This window comes from Megalopta genalis, chromosome 17 (assembly GCF_051020955.1).
Source record: "Megalopta genalis isolate 19385.01 chromosome 17, iyMegGena1_principal, whole genome shotgun sequence".
NCBI lineage: Eukaryota > Metazoa > Arthropoda > Insecta > Hymenoptera > Halictidae > Megalopta > Megalopta genalis.
Window position 1 is genome coordinate 3796657 of NC_135029.1, and position 27759 is coordinate 3824415.

Genomic DNA, 27759 nt, shown 5'->3' on the forward strand with positions numbered 1-27759 from the left:
GAATTATATCATTCTTACTATTTCCAGCAATCTTTATTTCAAATACTCCTTTATGATGAAATAATATACGTTCTAACTATAAAGAATTCTTTCACAACTGTCGCTACGTATGCAAATAACAATTCTTCGAATTAAAAGCGTATAAGATCAATTTTTCAAGAACCTAAACACGATAGTGATTCATAGAAGTTTCTCAGCACCAATAATGCTTTAAAATATCGTTTAAACATAACGGGTTAAAGATCACAAGAAGCAGTATAGTTACGTATATATCTAGTTGTTTATCATAAGAGTTCATTATGTCTGCACATGTTCTCACTTAGCAGATAAATTGTTCATTACCAGCGTACACGATAATACAGCCTAATTAAATACTTCAGATAATCACGAATTGAAAGTATCACCGATGCAAGAAAAAAAGTTTCAATAAATATTTTTGTAATGTTTTTGTAAACGCACATCCCATTGACATTTCCATAATTAGGTCACGAGACGGTTATTCATTCCTTATTTCGTTTATTTTTGAATAAACAAATTTAATATCTCTTATTCGATAAAATTTATAATTAATTATACCCGAGGACAAACTAAAGCCTCCACTACCCCATGCAAACAATATCGTAAATTCTGGAAAACAATAGTACTTAAATAAACCATGTCCCACAAGTAAACCTAGAAACTACAATCCATCGTTGAGAAGCAACGCTGCGTTGAATCTAAACAACAGCCTAATCTAAACATCTAAACATCTAAACAACGGCCTAATCTAACGTTTTTATCTTTTTAAAATGAACCACGTACAATCATCGAACCTTAAATGGAATTGTGTCCCAAATAAACACAGCACCTATAGTGCACGTGTGCTGTTGCGAAACAACGCTGGATTGAAATAAACATCTTAACCATAAATCTGATCCACCGATGCTATCTTTCTATCACTTTCACGGCCGCGTTACGAACCTAAAAAATTTCATAAAATTAAAGTGAATAATTTATTCAATTAAATTAAATTTGCACAGCGAGGTATATGACATCGATTACTTTTTGAACATTCTTACTTCTTGCGAGTCTTAATGAAATTAAGAAATTATAATGGATCAGCGTAAAAATTAATTTTTAAAAATTAAATTTCAATCGACTCTGTCACTCACATATGGTTGACGCGGCAGCGTTGATAGTGTAATTATGATCCACTTTCATAATAGCGCGATTATGATTATTCTTTATTAATAATATGAATAGTTTTGTGAACAATATGATTCAATTTTACCAATATATTTATATGTATAATTCTGCTAATAATACAATTATGACACATATTTGAAAAATCTGTGCCGAATCGGTTTTAATAATTCGAATTTCCGCGGTCATGCATGCGTACGTGACACCGGCCGTCAAAGTGTTGAAATTAACCACGTGAAATCGTCAACGCTAAAATGAACCGTGTCCCAAGTAAACGCAACGATGACAGTTTACGTGCATCGTTGAGGAACGAAACTGGGTTGAAATATACATCTAAACAACGAATCTAAAGCGCCGATGCTATCTCTAAGACCAGCCGCATAAAATTGTCGACGCACGAACGTTTTTTCACCTGCCGTTTTACGCGGCGGTAGAGTTCAAGAATGAGACGAACTTCGTGCAGCTAATTAAATGTGAAAATTCCCGGACCGCGGTTGTGAAGCGGTGACGAGGATCAACCGTGACCAACGACGCAACGCTAATCAGCGGCCAATCTCTTTCCACGATTATCGTGTAAAGTGCAGCCGCGAGGTTGCTGCAACCGCGGCGCGCAGGGGCACCTATCCAGGGGCCGGTTGCTCCTACCATCGGCTTTTTATCCCCGCGAGGAGTCGTTACTTTTTTCGTGAGCGGAGGAACGTGTTATCGAGAGGAACGTCGAAGGGAAAGTTCTGGCGGCGCTGGACAGTCGCTGCCGGCCAGCTTATAAGATTCGACGCAGGGTGCCGCGGGTTCGGAACAAGGTGAACGGGTTTTACTAGCGCATTGTATGTGCAGGCTTCCGATCCGCGTCGCGAGCCGATGCAATTTTTCGTCGTCCGATCGGCCACGCCACTTTCCGACCGCAAGCCCGGCCCCGCGAGTACGCGAAAAATCGGCCTCGAGTGCTCGCCGCATTCCTCATCGCGAACTTGCTTCCGCAGCGGTTTTTCGGTGCTGACACCGGGACCAGCCGCATAACTGCGCGCGGTACCAACGCGACCGGCGTCGATCGCGATTATGAGTGTCGGTGGTTCATGAGGCAGCCACCTCGAAACAGTGGTACGAAGCGAGAACCGTCGAAACGAAACGAGAAGATCGGGCCCGCCAGCACTCTGAAACGGTAAATACCGGCCAGCATCCTGTCCGGCGTCGATCGTCGGGACTAGGGACCGTGCATGCAGAAAACTGGTATCTCGTGAATGGTTCGGAGTTCCGCCGGGACGCTGCTGAGACGCTTCACCTATCAGGTAAATTCCTCGTACGTACTCGCCTGTGACCAACAGATTCAGTAATCGTTCTCTTGCGTTTCTGAGTTAGTCGAGAGACCCGACGGAAATCTTAACGATCTATACACCTTCGGTTTTCCAATAGTTCTTCTCAAAGTGTGTGTCAATTGGGAATATCGTGAATGACCGAGTCACCGAGTTGTTCGTTAATCGTTCTCTTGCGTTTCGTAGGTAATCGCTAGAGTTTGCGAAAATTTTGACATTGTCCATCACTGGTTTTCCAATCGGGTTTTTTTTAGTTGTACATCGACAGTACAGAAGTTTTTGAAAAACCAGGTTGACAAGAGATCCTTTAGTCGTCCCCTTGCGTTCTTTTAGTTAGTCGTTAGAGTTTGCGAAAATTTTGACATTGTCCATCACTGGTTTTCCAATCGGGTTTTTTTTAGTTGTACATCGACAGTACAGAAGTTTTTGAAAAACCAGGTTGACAAGAGATCCTTTAGTCGTCCCCTTGCGTTCTTTTAGATAGTCGTTAGAGTTTGCGAAAATTTTGACATGGTCCATCACTGGTTTTCCAATCGGGTTTTTTTTAGTTGTACATCGACAGTACAGAAGTTTTTGAAAAACCAGGTTGACAAGAGATCCTTTAGTCGTTCCCTTGCGTTCTTTTAGTTAGTCGTTAGAGTTTGCGAACATTTTGACATTGTCCATCACTGGTTTTCCAATCGGGTTTTTTTTAGTTGTACATCGACAGCACAGAAGTTTTTGAAAAACCAGGTTGACAAGAGATCCTTTAGTCGTCCCCTTGCGTTCTTTTAGTTAGTCGTTAGAGTTTGCGAAAATTTTGACATTGTCCATCACTGGTTTTCCAATCGGGTTTTTTTTAATTGTACATCGACAGTACAGAAGTTTTTGAAAAACCAGGTTGACGAGAGATCCTTTAGTCGTCCCCTTGCGTTCTTTTAGTTAGTCGTTAGAGTTTGCGAAAATTTGAACACTCTATTTATCCAGCAGTTTCTCGATGTAGTCGTTTCTTGAATGACCAAGTCATCAAGTTGTTCGTTAATAATCGTCTTCTTGCGTTTCTTACTCATTTGAATGAGGAAGAGCTCGTAAAAATCTTGACGCTCTGTTCACTGTCTGTTTCCCGATAAGCATTTTTAAATATAATGTTAACAGTTCACAATTCCTTAGAAGATCAAGTCACCGAGTGATTCATTGAGCGTCCTCTTACATTTCTTAGTTATTTGAATGAGGAAGTATTCGCGAAAATCTTGACACTCTATCTAGCGACGGTTTTCCTGCAGTCCTTATCAGACCAAACGTGAATAGAATTACAGAAATAGAATAGAAAAGAAAAGCATCAGTTTCATTCATGGGTCAACAGATTATATGGATTAGTGTGATGTAACGACTTCATTTGAAATTGGTATTTACACGAAGAGTATCGAACCACCTGTGAATTAAGCATTAATAACAGTTTGTTTGGATAAATAAGTTACTAAAATGCTCTGTATCACTGAACTTTTTCGCCCCCATTTTGTTTGTGATCGTCGAAATAGTCGGACTTAATTCATATATTTTTATAGTGATTTCTTGACCATGAATTTTGATGCAGTAGATTTTCTGTATCAGTCTGAAGAAACAGGAACTAAATAGTAATTTTAACAAATTGAAATTAGTATACTGTCAGCCTGGAATTTTTTCTACTCTCTTCAATAGTACCTCTTCAATTTTGTCACAAACTTTTGCACGACAGAACTTGTGCTTTTTCACTTGTTCATAAGCGTGGTTATCTTTGACAGTCGGAGACTGACGCGATTTTTAGAACTTTTAAGAAACGAATCCGATGAAAATATGAATTGCAAATCTTCTAACCGGACTTATCAACCTGCACAGAATGTAAACAAACTGTTACGTACTAATGCAACGAATGTATTGTCGATGATAGTGGTTCGGTTAAAATGCTTTACAAACATATCTGTGATTGCGACAGCCTGTGAATTTCTGAAATGCAAAAAAATTAATAACATTTTCATTCTGTATTTATCACAAGGAATCCTCGAGTCAAGAATAATCGTTTCTGTTTCGATAAAATTACAAATGAAAATGGAAAATTACATAAGGAACCGCTGCGTGTCATAACATTAACCGACGTAGTTGCATGAGTTGAAATTTTTTTTCATCTGTATGAATTTATGTTGCTTACATTAAAACGATTGAAAATGCTGAAAACGATTCATGAAAATTAAATATTGCAGAAACAGTTTTTAATTTAATAGGGAATGGAACACTTACTGTCATGTTTGAAATACATTTGAGGATCGTCTTTGACGCATCGTGTCAAACGATTACAAAAAATATTGTTTCAAATATGTGACCAATAAACTATTTTAAGTCTAGCAGCATTCTTTCAATTCCTTTACCATATATGTATAAAAATTATACTTTCGAGGTATATGATTAAGGAAATAGTACAAATAATTGCCCCGTGTGCGACTGTCAATCTTTCTAGACTACTTAAGAGACATAAACGTAATAATCACGTTTGACTTTATTATCATTATCGCCCATAAAGCTATTACGACTTGGTCGCAAAAGTAATTATATATTTCGTTTTATTTCGATTGAAAACATTAGTAGCTATAAATGTCGAAGTGTATCAACTGTTATTTGAAGAAAAAGTGACCCCTATCGATTAAATGTTACTATGAGGGCTATTAAAAGTTCAACAATAATGCTACTGCTATATCCTATAAAACCGTAACTTCACAAAAAGACTGAAGGCAAACTTCATACAAATAGTACGATATATTTTAACAAATTGGAAAATTAGTGAATAATACCGAACACTTGTTTAACAAAGTTAAGAATTTAATGGAATGAATATTTATACCAAATACCTACTCTTTCCAATGTGAAAAAGAAATATAAACGATTGCACTGGAGTCAGAGAAATATGTAGAATTTAATGGAATGAATATTTATACCAAATACCTACTCTTTCCAATGTGAAAAAGAAATATAAATGATTGCACTGGAGTCAGAGAAATATGTAGAATTTAATGGAATGAATATTTATACCAAATACCTATACTCTTTCCAATGTGAAAAAGAAATATAAATGATTGGACTCGAGTCAGAGAAACGTGTAGAATATGTCAGAATCAGATGAAAATTTATATAAACAATTAACATATTAAAATTGGAAACACTTGATTTAAAACACGATGTTTCACAATATGCCCGAACACAATTTAGATATTTAGATAGATAATGTTTTATGTCTAAGCAGTAGCAACTACAAATTGTAACACGATAGGCCATGAATATAGATTAAAAAATCTGCTTGAGAGATACCTAATCTTCTCGCGATACCAATGACAACGTTGTGTTCTTCGTGAAAGAAGCGTCTAACGCGAGCAAACGCGTACGTAATCGTCTCGGGATGGAATTTCATACTCGGCACCGATAAACTATTACCATGGAATCGCTAATGAACGTTCTTGAACACTCAGCTGCTCAAGATTTCTCAGAAGAGAAGCAACGAGCGTGCACACCGTTCGAAACACGCAGCAACCGAGTGCATTCGATCATCGCGAGAAACTGGCGTGAGATTAATTGATAATTGCTTTTGTTGATTGGTAATGATAATCCATAAGAGACTTTACTTCTCCACTCGGGCGGCTTCGTTCGCGAGACCAGCAGCGTGCACGGTTCACAGAAGACGAGAAACTGAAGGAGTAATGCCCGAAGAATGTAGGCCTTCTTAATGGGACATGTGGCCGCGCGTGAAAGTAATCGTAGAATTCGGAGCAAAAACCAAATCTTTAACATGGTCAGGTCCAGTTATGAGCGTCGGCACGTTATGTCAATACTACGGGATGTAGGATAGACAAAGACTTTCTCTTAGCGCTTTCTCTGGTCCGTAGCTCGCGATCGAACAAACTACGTGTGCAGGAACAGAGACTGAACTATTAAAATCTTATGTTAATACAAAGTCATAAAAAAAGATCAGAGTCATTCACATATATACCGTTAAAGACCCTGCCCTCCGCCATTGTGCGTAACTCCCGTTATTTATACGTTATTCATGGAAAAAATTCGATTGCTGATTCTAAACGTAGAAAGCCGAATTTCTTTATTTATATTGCTAATATAAATAATTGATACATCTTAAATAATATGCGATTATTATAATCATTTGTGAAGTGGACGGTAATAAAAATAATTCTTGGAGAAAGTGAGCCACCACATACAGCAAATTGTTGAAATGCTGTCGAATAATTGTCTAAAGCAGTATAATTTTAATTTTGTTTCGCATAATTTTGGCAGCGGAAACGATTTTTATCTCTCGAAATGGATACAGTTTTATTCAAATGAAAGATGAAAAAAACTAATTAGTATTCACTTATACATGTATAGTGATTCAAAGTAGTTGTTCCAGAAATATTAAATATTTCTTTTACCTTGTCTCTACAATTATTATTTGAATGCATGCATTTATAGTTTACAAACAAATTGGAATATGTAGATACCATTGTACTAATATTCGCACTATTGTGGTAAAAAAGCAAGCGAAAAATCGATGGTTTTTATATTACATGCATGTATGAATGGTTAAGCAGTGTAATATATTTGTTAGATAGTTATACAATCAGTAAACGTCTAAAATATATTCAGTAACAGTAATATTACACAACAATGTATGTATGTACGAAAATATGTGTACATAGAAACTATCTAATATAACTAAATGGTACAATTAATGTAGAAATGTAACAATGAATAGATTCATGAAGTCACGCGGATTTGTTTAATAATAACACGAATTAAGTGATTGAATGTTTGCTCAGCCTATTGTAAATGACAATACGTATTTTCCTACTACTACTTTAGTCCCATCATTTTATGCATTACTGAACTACAAATTGCTTACCGTTACTAGACTGCTGATTGCATGTGTTGCAACCACACTAGTCATGTCTGTACGAATACCCATTTTATCAATCATCGATCATGCGAACATAAAATTTCACTAATATCTCACATTTTGTTCAATCTATTTTGGTTTGCAAGATCTATAATTGCATGAGATGAATAATATGTGTGTACATTAAATATAATACAGATTTCATGTCGATCATCTGTTCTTAAAGCTTACAACAGTTTTAATTTGCACAATCTTTTGCTGAATTTTTCAGATATCAACAATCTAACCACTGTAAAAATATACTCGCGCTTTACCAACATATTCAATAAATTTCCGTGGAATGCGCCGAATAATTTTTCTGTTGCATTCAATATTCTTGTCGAACCTTGTTTAATATAATTCCATATTCTATCTATTTATTCGAATAAATTATTGACATAATTCTTTACTCGAATAAGTTATTCGAATAGATATAAAATTATTTGAATAATAATGTGAATAATTGTTGACTGTTTTTGGTTCTACGTAGTTCTATAAAAATGTAAATATTTACACGAATACATTAAGGATTAGTTCAATTTCAACTACTCGTTGAATTACAAAATTGATAAACATTCCGTTGCAACATTTGAAACAAGGAACAAATAAATCGATACATTATGAAAGAAACGCTTTATATTCTATAACTTTTATTCAAATCGATTATTTTCCGTACGAATTCCTGTACGAATAAATTTGTATACGTAAAGTCGCATTCGAATGAATTACTGTACGAATAAATTCTTATTTGAATAAAATCTGAGTTGAATGTATTCTTATTCGGATAAAAAATCTGACTCGAATGTATTCTTATCCGGCTAAAATTTTACTCGAATGTATTCATATTCGAATAAAATCTTACTCGGATAAATTTCTAATTAACACGTTCCGTGCCACGTGTACCATCGATGGTACACGCTTGCATGTTTACTTAGTGAACTGAACAAATTGTTTACAAGAAATTTAGAACCGAAGAATCAATTTCCACCGCAAGAATGGGCGCTGATAAGTTTTTGTTACGTTGTTATGTGTACGAGAATTAATAATTGCACGTAATACATCAAGTTTTAGTAAAATATCAAAGTGTGAAGATTCGAGTAAAAAAAGCTCGGCACGGAACGTGTTAATAAGTATCATTTTTTACTTCGTATGTCTCATTAATTGCGGGACGCGTTTCACGTTGTTGCCAAGTTTGAATCAGAGGAAAGTACATATTCTGTTTCATTTGTTACAGGGAAATGCCTGCGATAAAACTTTTCGGAAGGAAGTGGCTAGCTGCGACCGATGATCTGGTTTATCCAGGCTTGTTTGAAATTTTCATTCGGACCGTCTGGTGAGTACCCTCCATCTTCCTTGCGATTTAATTAGGAATCGTTGCCCCACGTTGTCTATGTAACAGCGCGAATGAGCTAATTTTGTGATAACTTTATTATAAAGGAAGAGATACAGAAATGAATAAAAATTGAACATTGAATCCTTTATTTCAGTCTTCCCTTCTCGATATAAACGAAAACACTTTTGTAAAAATATACCATCTTTTTGCTTGAAATTACTTATTTATACATTTTTATTAACGATACGAAACATAATATTAGACACATTCACAAGTTTCTATAACATTTGCCCTAAATTAATTGGTAACACTGTTTATATTTAATACGTTCTCAAATTCTTTCTTTTATTTGTACAGTCTTACGAGATGAATAGTATCGATAACGGTTTTAATTTTCTTGAATCATGAAGACTTAATTAATGATGGATCAATCGTTAAAGCATGTCTGAACACCTAATTGATCTTTCTTATCTATTCGTTTTAAAATCGCGATATGATTGTTCAAAATGAGAATTCTATAAGGCGTATAATATTAGTAAACGGTTGAAAAATATTCGATTTATTCTGAAAAGGCAAGAAGGAAAACAGTTAGCAGGCAAATTATATTATACTTATTGCAAGAAAATATCAATAAGACTAAATACTTCGATATTTGTGTAGACACATAATTGTTACCTCCTTTTTGTAGATTCAAAAAGTGTAAATACTATTTTAGCACGAAACTTTAAATATACATTCTATATAGGGATATGGAGCAACTCGTATACATACTGAAATCAGACGTTACCAAACCGGTAACGCCCGCGTAACACGAAATTCCTACGATGCAGTTTCGCTTTAACATACTTAAGAAAGTGTGGAAACCACCGAGATAACAAAGCTGATTTCGCGGAAAGAAAGTAGACAATTCTGGGAAATATTTTACAGACATTCAACGACTAATACCGTGAACGTGAAAAATTTATAAGAAGCTCTCATAAATCAATAAACGAGTTTTTTTGTAACAGACAGATATGCAATTAAAAATGTTGAAAGTAACAATTAACGTGAATTTTCTAACGTTAGCATACACATATGTTTGGAAAATTATTAATAGATAACTATTTATGACAAATACGAAATTACGAGAGCTGAAATCTTGTAGTTACGACAGCTAATAAAAGAGTTTTAATCATTTTGTTTTAGCCAACCCTGTTTGTGCTAGTTCTTACGTCTTATAATGTGGTAATTTTAAGAAACATGATTATTATGGAATACGAGAGTTTATTCGTTTATATTTAATTTATCGTTGGACCACTCAATAAATATTTGAAGCAAAATTGTGAGAAGTCGTTGAAAGGGCTCCTTTTAAGTTTTTCGAACACGTTTATGTCGTGACATATGATACTAATCTTACGTAAATTAATTTAAATGTCACAGTTTAAACTTGCAGACATGCTTGTAACTTGATTGAATTCATTCGATTTTACGTACATTTGCATGCGACGCGCGACTATACTCACGTATGTTGACGTATCTCCGTAAGTTAGTAATCTCTTTTTGCTGGAACATGCTATTGATGTTGATTGATCGATAAATTAATGACGTTCATTATATGTAGTCACCTGGGCAATATATATTTCTGCCGTTCATGTAACAGAAATGTGTTTTATACGTAGTTGAGCGGCGATGTGTGAACTAGGAAATATTCCTATAATCTTTATCAGCGTCGTTTAAATTGTATATTACGTCTTCTACATTTCACGTTTATCGAAGATTCAATTCAGTTTCCTCAATAGAGATGGTTTGATCTTTCATGCTAACACTGCCCAACAAATTTGAACTCTTCTAGATTTTTATAGATTTTGATGTTTCGAATAGAAGTGAGAAGATCATTTTTGTATCGCTCTCAGTTTCTAAGGAACTTAATTTTGACAAAAATGGTCAAAATTTCAATTTCAAGAATTATGTTTCCTTAATTGTAAAATCTATAGAAATGATTTTTACACAGAATTGTTCTGTAGATACCCTTAATTTAAAACGTTTAAACATGTTTAAACAACGTTTAACAAAAAATGATTCGCCTTCAACGCGTTGATTTTGTCGAACAGTTTATATTTATTTCGACACTTTTTTTCGATATAACAAAATATGTATGAGATGAATGTAAATAAAATAATTGAATCGTTAAAATGCTTTATGATAGAAAGAAGTGTATGAAGTATTTATGCACATGCTCCGATCGTTCGATAATCTCAATTGTTAATATATGTCAAGTTTAAACTAACTTAATTGTGAGTATTTATCAAGACGAAACGGACAGTCACCGAATGTCACATGCAAAAGTAACTTGACTAACATTTTTCACATCATTGACATTAGCGGTTTTATTGTAATTAAATTTTGTCGGATGTACTACTAGAAAGTAAGAAGGGAAAGTTGATTACAGGCCAAAGATAATAATTTTGCTATGGTGCAGTGATTATTTCGGTCTTGAACCTCGCACGTTTTGCTTGTTTACTGGTATTTTATTTCACTACAAAATTAATAAAATGAAAAACCTATAAAAAGGGTTATGATATATCCAGTCTCAGAGGTATCCGTTACGACTTTCGCGCTATTTTTCTATCGATAGTTATTTATTTGATCAGCGCGAACGGTATTTATTTAATTCCTTAAGTAATCGAGACTTATAACTAGACTACGGATTTTATGCATTTGCGACAAAATTGGGTAGCTGCAATTTAAAATAGTAGATTAAAAGATTAAAAGAATTTAAAAATGTCAATGAATTATTTTTAATCTACTAAGATGATTAAAGAATGAATAAAGTTGCCATTTAGTTTATATTTCTTTCTTTTATTTTGCATAAAAATCCACAGTCTCCTTATAATTTAACCTTCATCGCTTCGAAAGCAAATTATTTTAATCATATTTATTAATTAATAAAATATATATTTAATTCTAATATAATTATATCAGATACCTGTTCGACGTTGATCCGTCTGGATGATAATAGTTTCATTGCCAGCAAAGGAGCCAACTATCAACCATATTACATGCTGACAGCGCTAAAAAGATTTACTATTTACAGTCAGCAATTAAATCTGCTTGTATTCCATCAAGATAGTTGCCGTGAAAACTAAGATTTTAATGTCCTGTAATTGATTCTGTTTATACAGGTTCATTCTTATTGGCACTGCATGCGTTCGATACTATCAATACACATGGAACTGTCGGTTGGGCGGCGATTTGGTTCGCGTGTTCCTCCTGGGACAAGTGACGTACCTCCTTCTGACCGTAGTTTTCATGCTTCTAATCGTCAGACACAGTATGAAAGGATCTATTATGGAAACGCAGGCTCGCAAATACGTGGAACCACTTCTGACAGTTAAGTAAGTAAACGTTCGAATATGCCATAGTAATTACCTTATCGGAGACAACGCGAATGCATTAACACTACATGCCGAATGATAGCACGAACCGCTTGACGATTCATGCAATTTATCCCCGGATAAAACATTCCGCATCTATTATTTTCATATCAACGTAACACCGTTTACGAATGATTTGCCGACACAATCTTTTTTCCATTTCTTTTTATTTCGATTTTAATTACACACTCCACTGACGTCAATTACTTGCCATTTAATACGTGGCAGACGCGCAGAGATTGAAACGTAAATCTAAATCGCGATATCTTCGTTCGCTAATGCATAAATGAAAATTAATAAGATCAACAAATGAAAAAGACTTCTCTAATGGACATCTTCCGTTCTCATAAGAGAATTCTCTTCTTCACTTAATCACAGCATTCATAACTTCGTGGAAGAATGTTAGAAAACAAACTTTTACCGACGCACGGATACTGGGGTAAGGAACTGTTGTTAAGTGATCGTTAATGGAATTTTTAGATACTTTAGTCGGTTACTGGAACACTAAATTGTAAATCGATGTTCTATTAATTCAACATATCTGTTTATATTACGCAATAAACGATAACGCGCCTTACGAATATAATATTCTCACGTTCCGATGTGATATGAAATTATACGTTTCATAAGTATTTTGGTTTTAATATTTATTATGTTCAATGAGAACGATAAATTCGTCTGTATTTGTTAGATTAGGAGATGAATTTATTCAAGAACGTGTTGTAAATAATTCTTTATTGTTTTCCATTTTGTGAGACGTCTTGTACAATGCATAACACAAGTCGAGTGTTTCGAAATGATTTCATTTAATTCTTGAGTTCATTTTCAACTGTTCTTATTTCAATTTTGTCTAATATATTAATTAATCTCGTCAAATATTTCTGGGATATTTGTTTTTAATGTACACAGAAATGAACATTTCAATTGTCATTCGAAAAAAATCCTGTGTATATAAACATCTTGTACTCTTTGGTGCTCTATCTATAAATATTGTACTTTGATACATCATCCGTCTTTTTATTGCTCAAATTTCATTATTCTTTCCTACTGTTTTGCAAGGAGAATTTACGATCATGGAAATCGTTTTTGAAGCGAAAGTGGGTTCATATTATAATATACATATACCTAATATCAAAAAAATCATAATGGAATTTTTCCCAATGGGCCTTCGTTTTTCAAATATTTTCATTTAAATTTTTACACGACAGAAGACAATCCATATAAGATGAATATAAATATATTCATCTCATATGTACGGTTCGTTTTATATGGTACAAGGACCATTGTGAAAAATGCTATTAGGGCCTTTTGGTATTAGATATGTACCATAATTTAACCCTTTGCACTCGAAGCTATTTCAACAGTAAATATAAAATCATTTTTCTACCTTATACTATTTCTATTATACGTGATAAAATGCATTTTATGCGCATGAAATTGACTCTCGGGACTCGCGCAATAATTGCACTCTTAGCAATCTTTCAAAATCTAAATTTTGTTAATATAAAAATTATCTTGTAACGTGATACAACAAATTTTAGTGGTGCCTCAGAGTCGTCGCTCGAGCGCAAAGGGTTAATCCATTCACACTTCAGAAGCGATTTTCATGATTGTAAGCAAACAGCGAATACACACGAATTATATACGATATATGTGTATATTTGATGTTAGTATTGACATTAGTTGCAACTGTAATTTGCTTTGTCTGAATTTGTACGATTCTCAGAACTATAGTTTATTTACCAAGTTTCTTTCTACGTTTCTGCATCTATGTCTACTCCACGCCTCTGTGCCAACGTTGTATTTCTACGCCTTCACATTTACGTCTTCGCATCTACGTCTATTCCTACGTTTTTTTCATTTACCTCTATTATGCTCGTCCAAGTCTTTTTTTAAAAAAGATTCTAATCACTTTACGTACACACATATATGCATGTTCAGTGGTTGTATAATATCATTGCTTTTGTTATGATTTGCCACGATTAGTATCAATAGACATATGGTGTTCACGCTACAACTAGCCAGCGTTTTTCTTGCAAATAGTAAACATTAGAAATAAATGAAAGAGGAAAAGAGTTATGTTGTATTTTGCAAGCAATGCAATGATGTCTGCAATTTGTTTTTTTTCTGCATTATTTTTCTAGAAATGAAAGTTATTCGATTTTTTAAACGGAACGCTATGTATTTTTTATATCATATGAAAGCGCGTGTCAAAATGAATCCATTCGTATACGACATAATAGCCTCTCAGTACATACAGATTACCAGTGCATAATGACTCAAATTGATTCTATTATAAAGATAGCGAACAGGGAAAATACAACATATTTTTTACTTAAATATCGAGGTTAATAATTAAATTGACCAGTTTGGAACTGCTTTTCACAATTAGTGAAACTTAATCGTATTACTCTGTAGCTATTTATAATTAAAATTGCGAAAATAAGTTATCGTATAAATTTTTAAATAGCTTTAACACGAATCATTATAATTATACAATGATATGTAACAAGTTGAATGCAGTTATTTGTGTAAAATAAAAGTTTCCTACATCAATTGTAAAAAGAAAACAAGAATTAAATAAAAATACATTTCCTATTGTAATAGTTTTAAAAAGTTGAAAATAATGTAACGATGTTGTTAAACTTTTCTGATGTCTCCACTGCTCTGTATTTCATTGATTCATTTTTGCCATGAATGCATAAGATACTGAGTCTAATATTAAGCGCATTTAAAAACGTATCAGGTTTGTATGGAGTATATTACATTCCACGAATTAATGACCGCATTACAATGATATGCAAGTAATGCGCTTAATACGGCGAATGCATAAAGCTGACAGGATTAGTCACTATATCGCAATAATGATTATGCTATAAATGGGAACAGTTGTCGAACGGTGCCAAACTTTTTACCGACCGCATTCAAATACGTATCGTATGTAACCCTTTTAGTGCCGGTCAAAAATGTTCTACCTAAGCGAAAAATACTGAGCCAAGTTGATGTAATTCGGTAAAGTTTGAGAAAAAGGTGATACAAATTTCGTAAAAAATAATAATTAGAAAATCCATAAAAGAGTACATTCATAATATCATAAAAATAAACTTTTTTCAAATGTAGCTAGTTCCACAAATGTTCGAATCAAACGAAGTGGATAATTCCTGAGGTCATTTGAAGACACTTTTTTCCTAACAAGAATGTCCTCCGCGGTTATGTTAACCCTAGAAAGATAACCATATGACAACGTACGTAATAGATAACCATACGCTTCAGAGGCGCATGCTTTTCTAAGGCGTCAATTTTATACTAACAATGGATATTTATTTAAGTTAATCTAGTCATTTTAAAGGTTTGGCGTTATCGTAAAAATAAAATGCATTTATATTATATTTTTTTATATTTTAAGTAATTTTAAACTTAAATCACTAGACCTCTATGAAAAATTAACAAAAATCAACAGTCTTCGCAGGCGCCTCTGCGACGTAGGTTATCTTTCTCGGGTTAACGACTTATTAACGGAAAACACTAACCAATCGGAGGAAGCGTACGGCCTACGAATTTTTGTCGCGAGACGCGACGCGACGCCCTGATTGGTTCCTGTTTCTCGTAAATAAGTGGTTAACAAGGCCGCGGAGGACATTTTCGCAAAGGAGAAAGTGTTCAAAAACTGTTCAAAAGTGTCATCATGAAATGACCTCGGGAATTATCCATTTCATTTGATTCGAACATTTTTAGGACACCCTCTGTAAGGGTTAACATTAATATTCGGCTGTCGCTGACCAATTTTTCTATTTTCACGATTCCACAGGATACTGCTGCTCCTGCCCGAGATAGCATGGAACGTTATAGGAAGTATTTGGATGTTTGGCGGTAATGTCGAGTGCGAATACGATCATTACACCACGACCGTCGTTCAAGCACTGGTGCTTTTTGACTGGATCCTTATAGGTCTGACCATTTTTGGCCTAGCGCTGATCTTTGATCCTCTAGGCTCGATCGAGAACAAAAACCTTGAAAATTTGGCTGAACACAGTAAGATGTCGAGCATTTGGTTGCGTAGATTCAAGTTCCTCTGGTGGATGCGAAAAGACGAGAGTGCTAATGAGACTTTTCAACAAATCGCTGGTGAGACATAGGTACGGCTGGCCTGGAAAGAGTCGGCCGCATTGGAGTTGTAACAATGTTGCTTCCTTAAACCTTCTATGAATTTTCTTCCGAGTATGCGAGACTCGAACTGTCCTTAACCCTTCCGTGGCGACGTCTGAGTTAGTTTGGATCTAGCATTGCAAATAGTTATGTACTCTCTGAACTTTGTACGGCTAATTTAAACAGTCGACTGTTAAGCCGAAACATAAATAATTTCTGATTTTGAAAACTAATTGCAATATTAACACTTTATCGTCCGGTCGTGGTTGAGGCTGCCACTCAGTAAGGACTGGCTTAGTCGCGCGCGCATTTGCTCCCAGTACCGGCTAAATTTTCGCTATTCATTGTGTTGTGCTTATTCCTTTAAAAATAATAATAAATAATGATAATTATTATAATTATAATTCATAAGGATATGGGGAGGTCGGCATACAGGAGGTCAGCTACTAACAAAACAGTAAAGAAGCGAAAACCGTCGATAGCTAAAAGTCGATTAATAGGCTATCGGTCGATAAGCATTGGCAATCGAAAAGCCGATTAATAGGCTAGCGATCGATAAACATTGGCAATCGAAAAGCCGATAAATAGGCTAGCGGTCGATAAAGTGTTAAGATTTCACGAGAAGAAAAATGACTAGCAGAAATTTGAAACATAGAGAGGTTTAAGAAATTTAGGAATATCAAAGAAGTTATTTATTGGCTTCCGATTCTTGCAACTAACGCAGACAATTTTTATTGTGTAGGATTCGCAATGTACCAGTAACGCATTTATAAGTAGACTGCGATTTACTATGCAAAAAAGGAAATAGGAGTTACTTGAAAATTTTGTCTCCTGTCTTAATAACTCCAGTAAATTGGAGATAGTATAAGAACAGATGATTCTGAAGCTTTCATGGCTTCGTGTTTCAGTTACCTCTTTTTGCCATAAATGTATAAAAGCCGCAGTCTATTTAGGACTTCCAATAGATCGATAATGATAAATGAACAATTTAGAGTGAATGAAAGTGTACAAATATCTTCGTAAGTAATTTAAACAAAATTAATAAATATAGATCCAAATGAACCTAGATATTACCACAAATGAAGTCGTCGAATACATTGATATTTAATGATCTAACATCACATTTGGAATATTTGATACAGAAAAGCAAATGTTCATCATTCGATGAACATGAATTCATTTATTAAGGGAAATGAAAGATAAAATTAAGGAAATTCTGAAATAAGATACCAATGTTTCGATCTTTAAATACTTATATTAATTAAAAATGTTTAAGATTACTATGTTCATTAATTTCTTTATGTTCTGTGTAATCATTCAAGATTTTTCAAAAATATTGAATCATTCTACTCGCTACAGTATAGATAAGTACAGATAATAATGAGCCACTCCCATTCAACCTTTTTTTTTATCTTACAATGTAGAATTAATGTTTCCGGTGAATCAGGTTTTGCGAATATGTAGATGAAAACAACGTCATTAGTAGAAATTGAAGTTAAGAATAATCTACACCCAATTTCCGACTACCTTAATCGCTTTTTTACGTGCTTTCAACGATTATTTATAAATTATCTTTTGTTCCATTTTCTAAATTTGCGACTGCCTGTTCAATGCATCCAAATTGAATTGTAGTGTTTTCCGGGAAATAATAGTTTTGTTTAGCAGGTCCCTCAGTTTCATCGTTAACTAAAGACAGTGTTTGTTCATCATAACAAAATTCCTGAGCATAAATGCGTAAATTTTAAACGCTACGTATACAATTTGGAATTCTTGAAGGAATTGCTATCTACCTGTATGTAAGAATTCCATGCAAATCACTTCTAAACGGTTTTTGAATTCAACAGAATGTAAATTTAACCTAATTTGCCTCAAGATACATCGATGGAGTAGAAATATTCAGGAATTAGTTCGATACAGTAGTTCGATACATAGTTTCGCGCATGCCATTCTTCCTGCAGATATAGTTTTCAACCACATTTAGCATGCCAACGATGATTCGCCACGAACGTAGTATCTCCTTAGTGCTTTAATCTATAAATTTCTCATACGTACCATAATATAACGTATATAACATATATCAGAGATTTTATGTTTACGATTCTCCCTTTATCTTTGTTTGAATTTTCATAGCCTATGTAAATCTTATATATGTATAGTTATCTATGATTTATCATCATGGTATTTTTCAAAATATGTATTTACGATCGAAAGTAATTAACTATCTCCATCAGAATTCTAATTTAAATACCAGCTTTCGTTATTCCTTTGTATGAACGCATTAAAGCGGTGTTACACTTTTTTATTCATATAAGATAGATCAACTTCTTTCGCATTTGTATAAAGTGCAAGTGTTCATTTTTCTGTTCACGACATGTGTCATTAGTTAATTAGATAATTAGATAAGTCGAAAATTAACGAATTATATAATTATCTAATAATATAATTATATAAAACTAATTATATAATTATGTGATAATATAATTAGGTAAATAGACAATTAGATAACTGGTTACTAAATAATCACATAATTACATAATTAGTTAACTGATTAATTAGATAATTAGTTTAATAGTGTTACTGTATCAATTACAACTGCTAATTATTATAATAAAGAAACTAATTTTCCTAGGCTTGTTAAGTACCCTGTTCCGCGGAACAGACTTAGTTCCTTCGGATGTACTGGCGGGATGCATTTTATTGAGAATACGACGAAAACGAGAAATCCACGATCTGCGTCGGCTGAATCTCTTTGTTAGTCCAGTAACTACAGCAGGTATATATGTTCTGTCCTCTGCACTTAACCCGAGAAAGATAACCTACGTCGCAGAGGCGCCTGCGAAAACTGTTGATTTTTGTTAATTTTTCATAGAGGTCTAGTGATTTAAGTTTAAAATTACTTAAAATATAAAAAAATATAATATAAATGCATTTTATTTTTACAATAATGCTAAACCTTTAAAATGACTAGATTAACTTAAATAAATATCCATTGTTGGTATAAAATTGACGCCTTAGAAAAGCATGCGCCTCTGAAGCGTATGGTTATCTTTTACGTACGTTGTCATATGGTTATCTTTCTAGGGTTAATGACGTATTAATTCCGTACGAACAAATTTTGTATTTCTATGTACGTATTATGCATTAAGAAGTATCTCCTGTAACAATTATTTACATATTTAACACTAGCTTTACGGAGCACTAAAAGCAGCAATTTTTATGTTGCTTTATAGGAATAGGAAGCATACATATATTTATTCGAAATTGCAATTATTTCAACTTTCAGATAGCGAATATTTTTTGCAAGTACAAAGCTGACAATGTTTACAATCTTATTCATCATCAATTATCGATTTGTTTAATCATATTATTGTACTGTCTCCGATGAAACAACTGCTCATTTAAATTAATCATCAGAAACTGACGATATCAATACGTTGTCTTGAAAGTCTACTCTTAGACACCACCGCATCGTTCAATGTTTAAATTTCGTAATACTAGCGACATGCGAAAAGTGAAACCGTTTCATCGTGTTCAATATGTTTAATAAATGTATATGTTTTGTAAGAGAATAATGACAGTAATTTGCATTTTTTTGTTACAGATGCATCTGTCATCTTCGTTAATACACCTAGTTGGATGTCCTTGGAGTCTGCTTATCATTACATAAAGCTATCAACAGCCTGTTATGGATGGTTATACGTACTTTATAAGCACACGTGCACCGGATGTTTTCGCGTTTTACAGAATTTAACCTGTTGCTCCTGTTTTCGGTAAATATCAGTTCAGAAATTTCCTCTTCGTACACGCAGTGTTATAAATAACTATAAATTGCACGAGGCTGTTTCGTGGATATTTGTTGTTATAAAAGTTCGTTTTCATATTTGTTACTCTCTGTAATTTCTGAAAATTAAAAATCTCTTATTAGAATATTTCACAAACCAAAAATTCGCCTTCTGTAATATTAATATGTTCTTCGTCAAACTGTCCATTCAATAGATCCATACAAAACGCACCAAGCTTACTACGATAATGCTAAAGCTATCGAGAACTAATTATGAGCGAAATTTACAGTAATTTCTCCCTACTTCGCGTTCAAATTACGCAAAAATATGAATAATTTGATTGTTATCGATTGTCAACAACTATAAAAACGAGACGCAAGACTCGTATCTCCTCTTCCAAAATTGTCCATTTTTGTGCGCAATCTGGGCGCAAATTAGCGAGAAATTATTTGTACTGCTTTCTAAGAACGACATGCTGATTTTATTTAGACCTCTCACCATTTATATTATTAGGTCTACCGGAAAGTTCTGTCTGATAATGTCATTGCAAATTTCAATAGATATGCACATATTCATTTGAGACATATATTTTCGAAAAATGTTGCTCACAAATTGCCATCGCGCTGGCAAGAGGTCATAAGTAACGACGGAAATTATATTGTAGAATATAAATATTACTAAATTTATGAAAAATCTATTATTTCCTTTCATTTCTCAAACGGACAGAACCTTCCGGTAGACCTAATATAATGCACACTTGAATTAGGAAATTTATTCAATCATTTCCTACGAACAAGACATTTTAAATTGAACTAGATTTAGTGTTAATTTCCTACGCATCATTAGGAAAAATTTACTATAAGAATCCAATTTTTGTGTGGATGTGGTGTCTGCATCGATTTGCAATTTAATTACAGCCGGAAACGAACTGCCATTATCGGTGACAATTGCTGCTACTGCTACTTAGCCGGCTTGAAATACTTGTCAGACTTACCCGTAGACGATATTCTTTATGCGTCATTCAAGAATCATCTATGTGAGGTTGGTACTCTTTTTGTTCAATAATACATAGGCAAGCAGCTTTTTCTATCTGTTTAAATGCTTCTAGATACCATTCTGTGTCGTCGTAGATCATAAGACAAACAATATCGTCATCGTTATACGAGGCAGTCTTTCAGTACGTGATATTCTGACAGATATTGATGCGGGTTCCGAGTTTTTCGAATGCGAAGGTCTTCCGCCGGGATCCATGGTAAATATTAGCCTAAGGAAATCAAACATTCATAATTTTAAACAGTTCTTGTAAATCCTTTATTATTTGAATATGACTAATGCGAATCTTTGACGCATTTTCGATTTATGGGACAAGTTTCAATCAAAAGAATTGTAAAACACAATTCAAATGATACTGACGAGATTTCAAATTGTGGAAACGACGATGACTTGAAGGGACAATATCGCGTGTAATTAAATTTCTTTTCCGATAATTTAATGTTACTATTCGAAGTGTATAAATATCTTTGAGTTATTACGCGCAAATATAAGTACATATTGCATAGTTATGCACAAATACAAGTACATATTGCATAGTTATGCAATAATGCACATATTGCATAGTTATAATTCCCAGTTAGAAATATTTGGTTTGCAGGTCATTTAATCAAGGATAAATACATTTTCTGACGTTTGAGCAAATAGAAGTCAGCGTTCACTTATGTCTCTCACTCGTGTCTTTCATCGATACTGAAAGTTGTAAATGTTACAGCACTGCATGTTGTAAATGTATCTATTTTATTTGCGTAATTGTTAAAAGGATTTCGATGAAATTGTCCAATTGTCCTTTAGCATGTAATTTCGGAAGAGCAGATACGATTATGTCGTCAATCGACAACTATAAAAACGAGCCACGAGGCTCTAATAATCGTATCTGCTCTGTCGATCGACGACAACTATAAAACTGAGTCGCAAGGGTCGAATTGTTCATTTTCGTTTACAAGCTCAGGGACAATCGGAGAGAATTTACTGTAGTTAGAACGAAAAAGTCAATCACACACATGATGTTACTGAATTACGTAAAAACTGACACGTTATTTTATATTAAGTTTAATCGTATTTACACGTGTATTACACGTGTACAATTGTATTTGTACATGTCCATCAATTTTGATCTACAGGCTCACAGAGGTATGATAATAGGAGCAAAGGTCATTTTGAAGCAACTGAAGGAACATAAGATTTTGGAACGAGCATTCAACACGCATCCTAACTATGATTTAATGGTGACAGGTATATTCAAAATATTATTCACTGCACTTCTCTTTCCTATTTATAATAAATGGATTGCGGATTTTATGCATTTATGACAAAAATGATCAAGTGCAATTAAAAAAGTAGGTAAAAGAATTTCAGAATATCAATATGATATTTTCAAATTATTAAAATAATTAAGAAAACAATTTAATTAACAATTTTTGTTTTGTACAAAGATCGGCAGTCTAATAATAAATAATTGTTAGATTATAAATATAAAATTGATTCACTCAAAAAAGGATCTTAAAAGGACGTTTATACTTCATGCTATTAAAGGAAAATCAGTTAAAAAATACAGTAAATTATTTCTTCTATTCTCTCTGTAGAAGAAAATTTGCATTTCGTTTTTCCATAAATATGTAAAACCCTAAAAAAACTGTTTTCTCTTTCATACTCTTTGCGCACTTACCATTTGAAATAACGTTGGCTCAAAATAGCGCCTGACTTGTTCTCCATAAAATGGAGAATTATTAGCCAACGATTTTACCATAACTACTCATAATTACTTCAAACTACACACTTTTGTTTTGTGCGATACAAAATTTTTCAGGTCACAGTCTAGGCGCTGGCATAGGCATTCTCTTAGCGTTTTTACTAAGGTCTCAGTATCCTAACGTGAAGGTCTATGCATTCGCCACACCGGGTAAGTATTCCATGTTACAACTTTGAATTAACACGTTCCGTGCCGAGCTTTTTTTACTCGAATCTTCACACTTTGATATTTTACTAAAACTTGATGTATTACGTGCAATATTATTAATTCTCGTACACATAACAACGTAACAAAAACTTATCAACGCCCATTCTTGCGGTGGAAATTGATTCTTCGGTTCTAAATTTCTTGTAAACAATTTGTTCAGTTCGCTAAGTAAACATGCAAGCGTGTACCATCGATGGTACACGTGGCACGGAACGTGTTAACAATATAAATTCCATATTAGTTGCAACAATTTTGTAATTATAAGAAAAAAAATGTCTTAATTATAAGGAAGCAATATTTTAATTAAATCGAAACAATTTATGATTCAGCGGGTCTCCTTTCTCGAGAAGTTGCTAGGATTTCGGAAGAATTTGTCTTCACAATAGGAGTTGGCGATGATTTCGTGATGAGACTTAGCGTTGACAGTATAGAGAACCTGAGGACATCTTTAGTCATGACGCTGCAAGCCTGTCGATTGCCCAAGGTAATGAATTAAGTCTCAAGTCAAAAACTACGCTTCAGACAAAATAAACATTGACAATATCAATTGTAAAAAAATGAATATTAAATACACAATTGATTTTCTTAATATTCTTAAATTTTATCTATACTTTTCACTGTTGCTTATTACACACATTCTTTTTGAACGTGAACGCATCAAGCCAGCAAGCTAGTCTCAACGCATATATAAATGAATCATCTTTGACCATGACCACTGCCACTGTAAACTAATGAATTATTTACAAGAAACGCTCGCGACATACTCTACTGTGATTTTAGTAAATCTTTGCGACGTTATAAGAACAGTCGAAAATACCAAATTCGTATTTTTTCACTACATTCGTATTTTAACTGCATTCATGGACGGTTTTTATTCGTATTTTATCTAATTTCTATTTTGACTACACGATTTACTTCAGATTGAAACGGTGAAGCCAAAATTTTCTTTGAAACTTCTGAATTCAGAAAGTCTTCAAAATTCAACTCCCGAAACACTGAACGCGAAAACGATAGAGGTAGAAAGAAATATATTGACATAATTGATTTAGAGTACAGAGATGATACGCTTTGGTACGATAACGTTAAATTGTTTTCTAAATAAAAGCTTCGACGTAAAAATACTATTTTATATCATAAACATAATTTCGATTTCGTATAAATCTGATTTTATATGCGTACTTCTTAGCAAAAAATTAATAATACATGAAAGAAAAGCACACAAAAGCTGTGTTGCATATTCGCCGATCGTTCAAAAAACACGAATTTATGCAGAATAATTGATGAATTAATACATGAATATCGTCGGTTTATTGGTATCACGTAACACCTTTTTAGTGTGCGTGAAACAGAACAATTCAATTATTTTATATACATAGTGATTCAGAATAGATTAACTTTATCACCATTTAAATGGCAAATAACTACTTACTACTAAAGAGTTCAGTACATGATAAAGTGTGTTCGTATTGGTAAGAATTAATTAAAAAAATAAAAAAAATAAATTAATCTTTCGAACCCATGATTGGTTTAGCTTGTTATTAGCAGACTACGAATTTTATGCATTTATGACAAAAAATTATGTAGGTGAAATTGAAAATAACACGATTATTAAAAGAATTTCGGAATGTCAATCTATTATTTTTAATCTGTTAACATGCCAATCTATTATTTTTAATCTATTAACATGTCAGTTTATTATTTTTAATCTATTATTATATCAATCTATTATTTTTAATCTGTTTACATGTCAATCTATTACTTGTAATCTGTTAGCACGTTAAGAGCCGAAAATCATTCTCGAAACTTCCCCTAAATTTATGTAATTCGATTAATGAAGTCGACGTTACGTTTTCCTTTTTCTCTTGCATCCTATAGATCTTGATAGAAAAACTAAAAAAAATCTAATAAAAAATTAGTGTCATCCATGTGTGACCGATGTGACACTCAACGTGTACAAATAATTAAGGAAACAAGGTTTTACTCGGTCACTATATCTTGCAATTTATACAGACAATTTTTGTTTTTCTATAAAAATCCGCCGAATTTAGTGAGTGATAGAGGAAGTTTGCTCGACCAGAAGAATTCATCAAAATATTATAGATCTGCTTGACTAGATTGTTTTAGTAACCTACTCGAACGAATCCCAATGACTAGCAAGCAATAATCTAACCTTGACGTTACTCACCACTCTACTAAATTACTGATCCTGTCTAAACTAGCCATAAAAATCTAAATAAATGTTTATAATTAACACGTGATGGAACATTTGTTTTCCAGTACAGAGTGGTCTTGAACGGATTGGGGTATATGTTGTTTGGTATCCCTGAAAAGGATCTGAATAAAACTTGGAGTTCGTGCAATGTCATAACAACGTCAGCAGGACAGTCACCGTTGCTCAGTGACCGGGACGCCATTACAGCTCAGGTGAATATTTGTTCATCATTTTTTATATGGATAACAGGAGAGAAAGTTGCCAATGTCGTTCAAATTAAAAAATTCGGGACCGACCGAAAAATCTATCAGTTTCTTAAAAGGAACAATTTAAGGAATCATAACAGTAGTCATAATATACACCTACTACTTTTAATTATACCGGGTGTCCCAAAATTATGGTACTTGCCGGAAATGGGGGGTTCCTGAGTTGATTTGAAGTAACTTTTTCCTTAGAAAAAATACAACCCGAGACTTCGTTTACGAGTTATTAACGAAAAACAGTCACCAATGAGAGGCGAGCTCAGCTAGCGGCCGAGCCAACGAGCAATGGAAGACCAATACTACTGATTGGCTCGGCCGCCTAACGCTAGGCGAACTTGTCTCTCATTGGTCGGTGTTTTTCGTTAATAACTCGTAAATAAAGCGGCGGATTGCATTTCCGCTAAAGAAAAAGTTATTCCATTTGATCTCAGGAACCCTTCATTTCCCGGAAATGCCACATTTTAGGGGGTGGGGTCTCTTCCATTACATAAAAATAAACTCGTGATAAAAACTTCATATATATTCTATTAAATATGAATATCGTTCATTTCTTCTACATCAAAACGAAAATTGATTCTTCTATTATAAAAATCTAGAATGGAAAATGGACGAAGACACGCAGGAATTATAAATTGTCTCATTCTATAAGAGAAATTATTAAATACGGACAAGAGCTAATCAATGTAGTTGTGAAAGATATCGTAGTGCAAAACGTATATAGGGAAATTGATGAATATTACATAAGTCTTATTTACTTCTTACAAGTAAATTGCTATGGAGAGGATAGTTACATTATTAAATCAACATACTGAAGATACTATACAGTTATTACCAAACAAATAGTTATAAAAAATTAATCTGCGAGGTATGATTTAGGTAGTTAGTACATATTGGCAGATTTCTCCTGATGAATGTATGCACCCATCGACTAATGTCCACATATACTTGCAGGACGATATTAAATACGATCGAGATATTACGCGGAGAAGGTTCTCGAAAGTGAGACTGTACGTTGGTGGAAAAATACTCCACGTAACGAAGATTAAGCCTGAAGCAAAAGAATCGGAAGGAAAAAGGTTTGACATTGAATTATCATTTCTTGTCTCCTCTTCTTATTTATCTCACATTTAACATATCGATTCCTACCATGTGTCACCTTGCCTGTCTTCGAAAACGAGATCGTGGTGATTAAGTGATCAATAGCATTCATTATCATAAGCCTTATCGCTCCGATATTTACTCACGTATATACATTGTAAATATAAATGATTATTTCTTAAGTCAGAAGAAAATTAACTAAGTTTTTAGAAGATATGATATTTGCATAAAAAATTTGCATAAAAGATATGCATAAAAACTTTGCATAAAAAATTTGATATTGCATAAAAATTACATTTTGCGTTAGTGTTCAAATAATTGATACTATCGTTCACTATAGCGTTGTTTACTATTGTAATCATATTGCCTCGGAGTTATGTTATATTTTGTTAATATACTCTAATTATAGAGTTAATTTTACAATTTTTGTAATCATTAGTGAAGTAGCTAGTAGTAGTTAATAATAAACTTCAGCGAAGATTTCTAAACTGTTGCATAAAATTTGATAGACAAAGTATATCTTGTAGGAAAACTAAAACTTTCATTTAAAACGTACTCGTAACAAATTAACGTTTACAGGAATCACTACTTTATACTAATTCAAATTTTTGAACGCATCGAAGCGGTATAATGTATAACATTGCTTATTCTTTGTTTTCAGCAAAAAGGAAATCTCGAAGGAGAAGAAATACGAAATGCGATGGGCGCAACCGGAAGAATTTAGAGAATTAATTGTGATGCCACGAATGTTATTGGATCATCTACCAGAATCCATAGAACAAGCTATGAAGACCTTAATAAAACAACAAAACGATCTGCCATATTACTTTGATCCATGATCGAATCCAAAGAGAGAATTCTTTCAACAATGACGAAGGGGACATGAAGAACGCATGCTCAAAGATCAACAAAATTTATTTAATTTCACCTAACTTACTTATTTAATTTTTATACGCGTATAGAATTGTTGTCGATGTGTCATAATGTAAGCGTCTAATATTCTACCGTCAAAAGGAATTATGTATGTTGTAATTTATGTTAATTTCTAGGCTGCGACGAAGTAAAATTCACATTTCCATA

At 33.5% G+C, this 27759-nt stretch overlaps 1 protein-coding gene across 2 annotated transcripts; it reads left to right on the top strand.

Moving 5' to 3' along the window:
* Positions 1 to 1871: 1871 nt before the first annotated feature.
* Positions 1872 to 27759, top strand: LOC117222871 (diacylglycerol lipase-beta). 2 transcript variants are annotated; one of them, XM_033474867.2, is made up of 14 exons: positions 1872 to 2471; positions 8657 to 8755; positions 11917 to 12129; positions 15977 to 16293; positions 18944 to 19087; positions 19916 to 20084; positions 21014 to 21137; positions 21205 to 21348; positions 22271 to 22382; positions 22957 to 23049; positions 23436 to 23590; positions 25384 to 25530; positions 26533 to 26657; positions 27341 to 27759. In XM_033474867.2, exons 2-14 carry the CDS (start codon positions 8661 to 8663, stop codon positions 27516 to 27518), a joined length of 2016 nt encoding a protein of 671 aa, XP_033330758.1. In that variant the 5' UTR covers positions 1872 to 2471; positions 8657 to 8660; the 3' UTR covers positions 27519 to 27759. The 2 variants fall into 2 exon arrangements, with proteins under 2 accessions (XP_033330758.1, XP_076383383.1); XM_076527268.1 differs by lacking the exon at positions 1872 to 2471 and adding an exon at positions 2561 to 2681.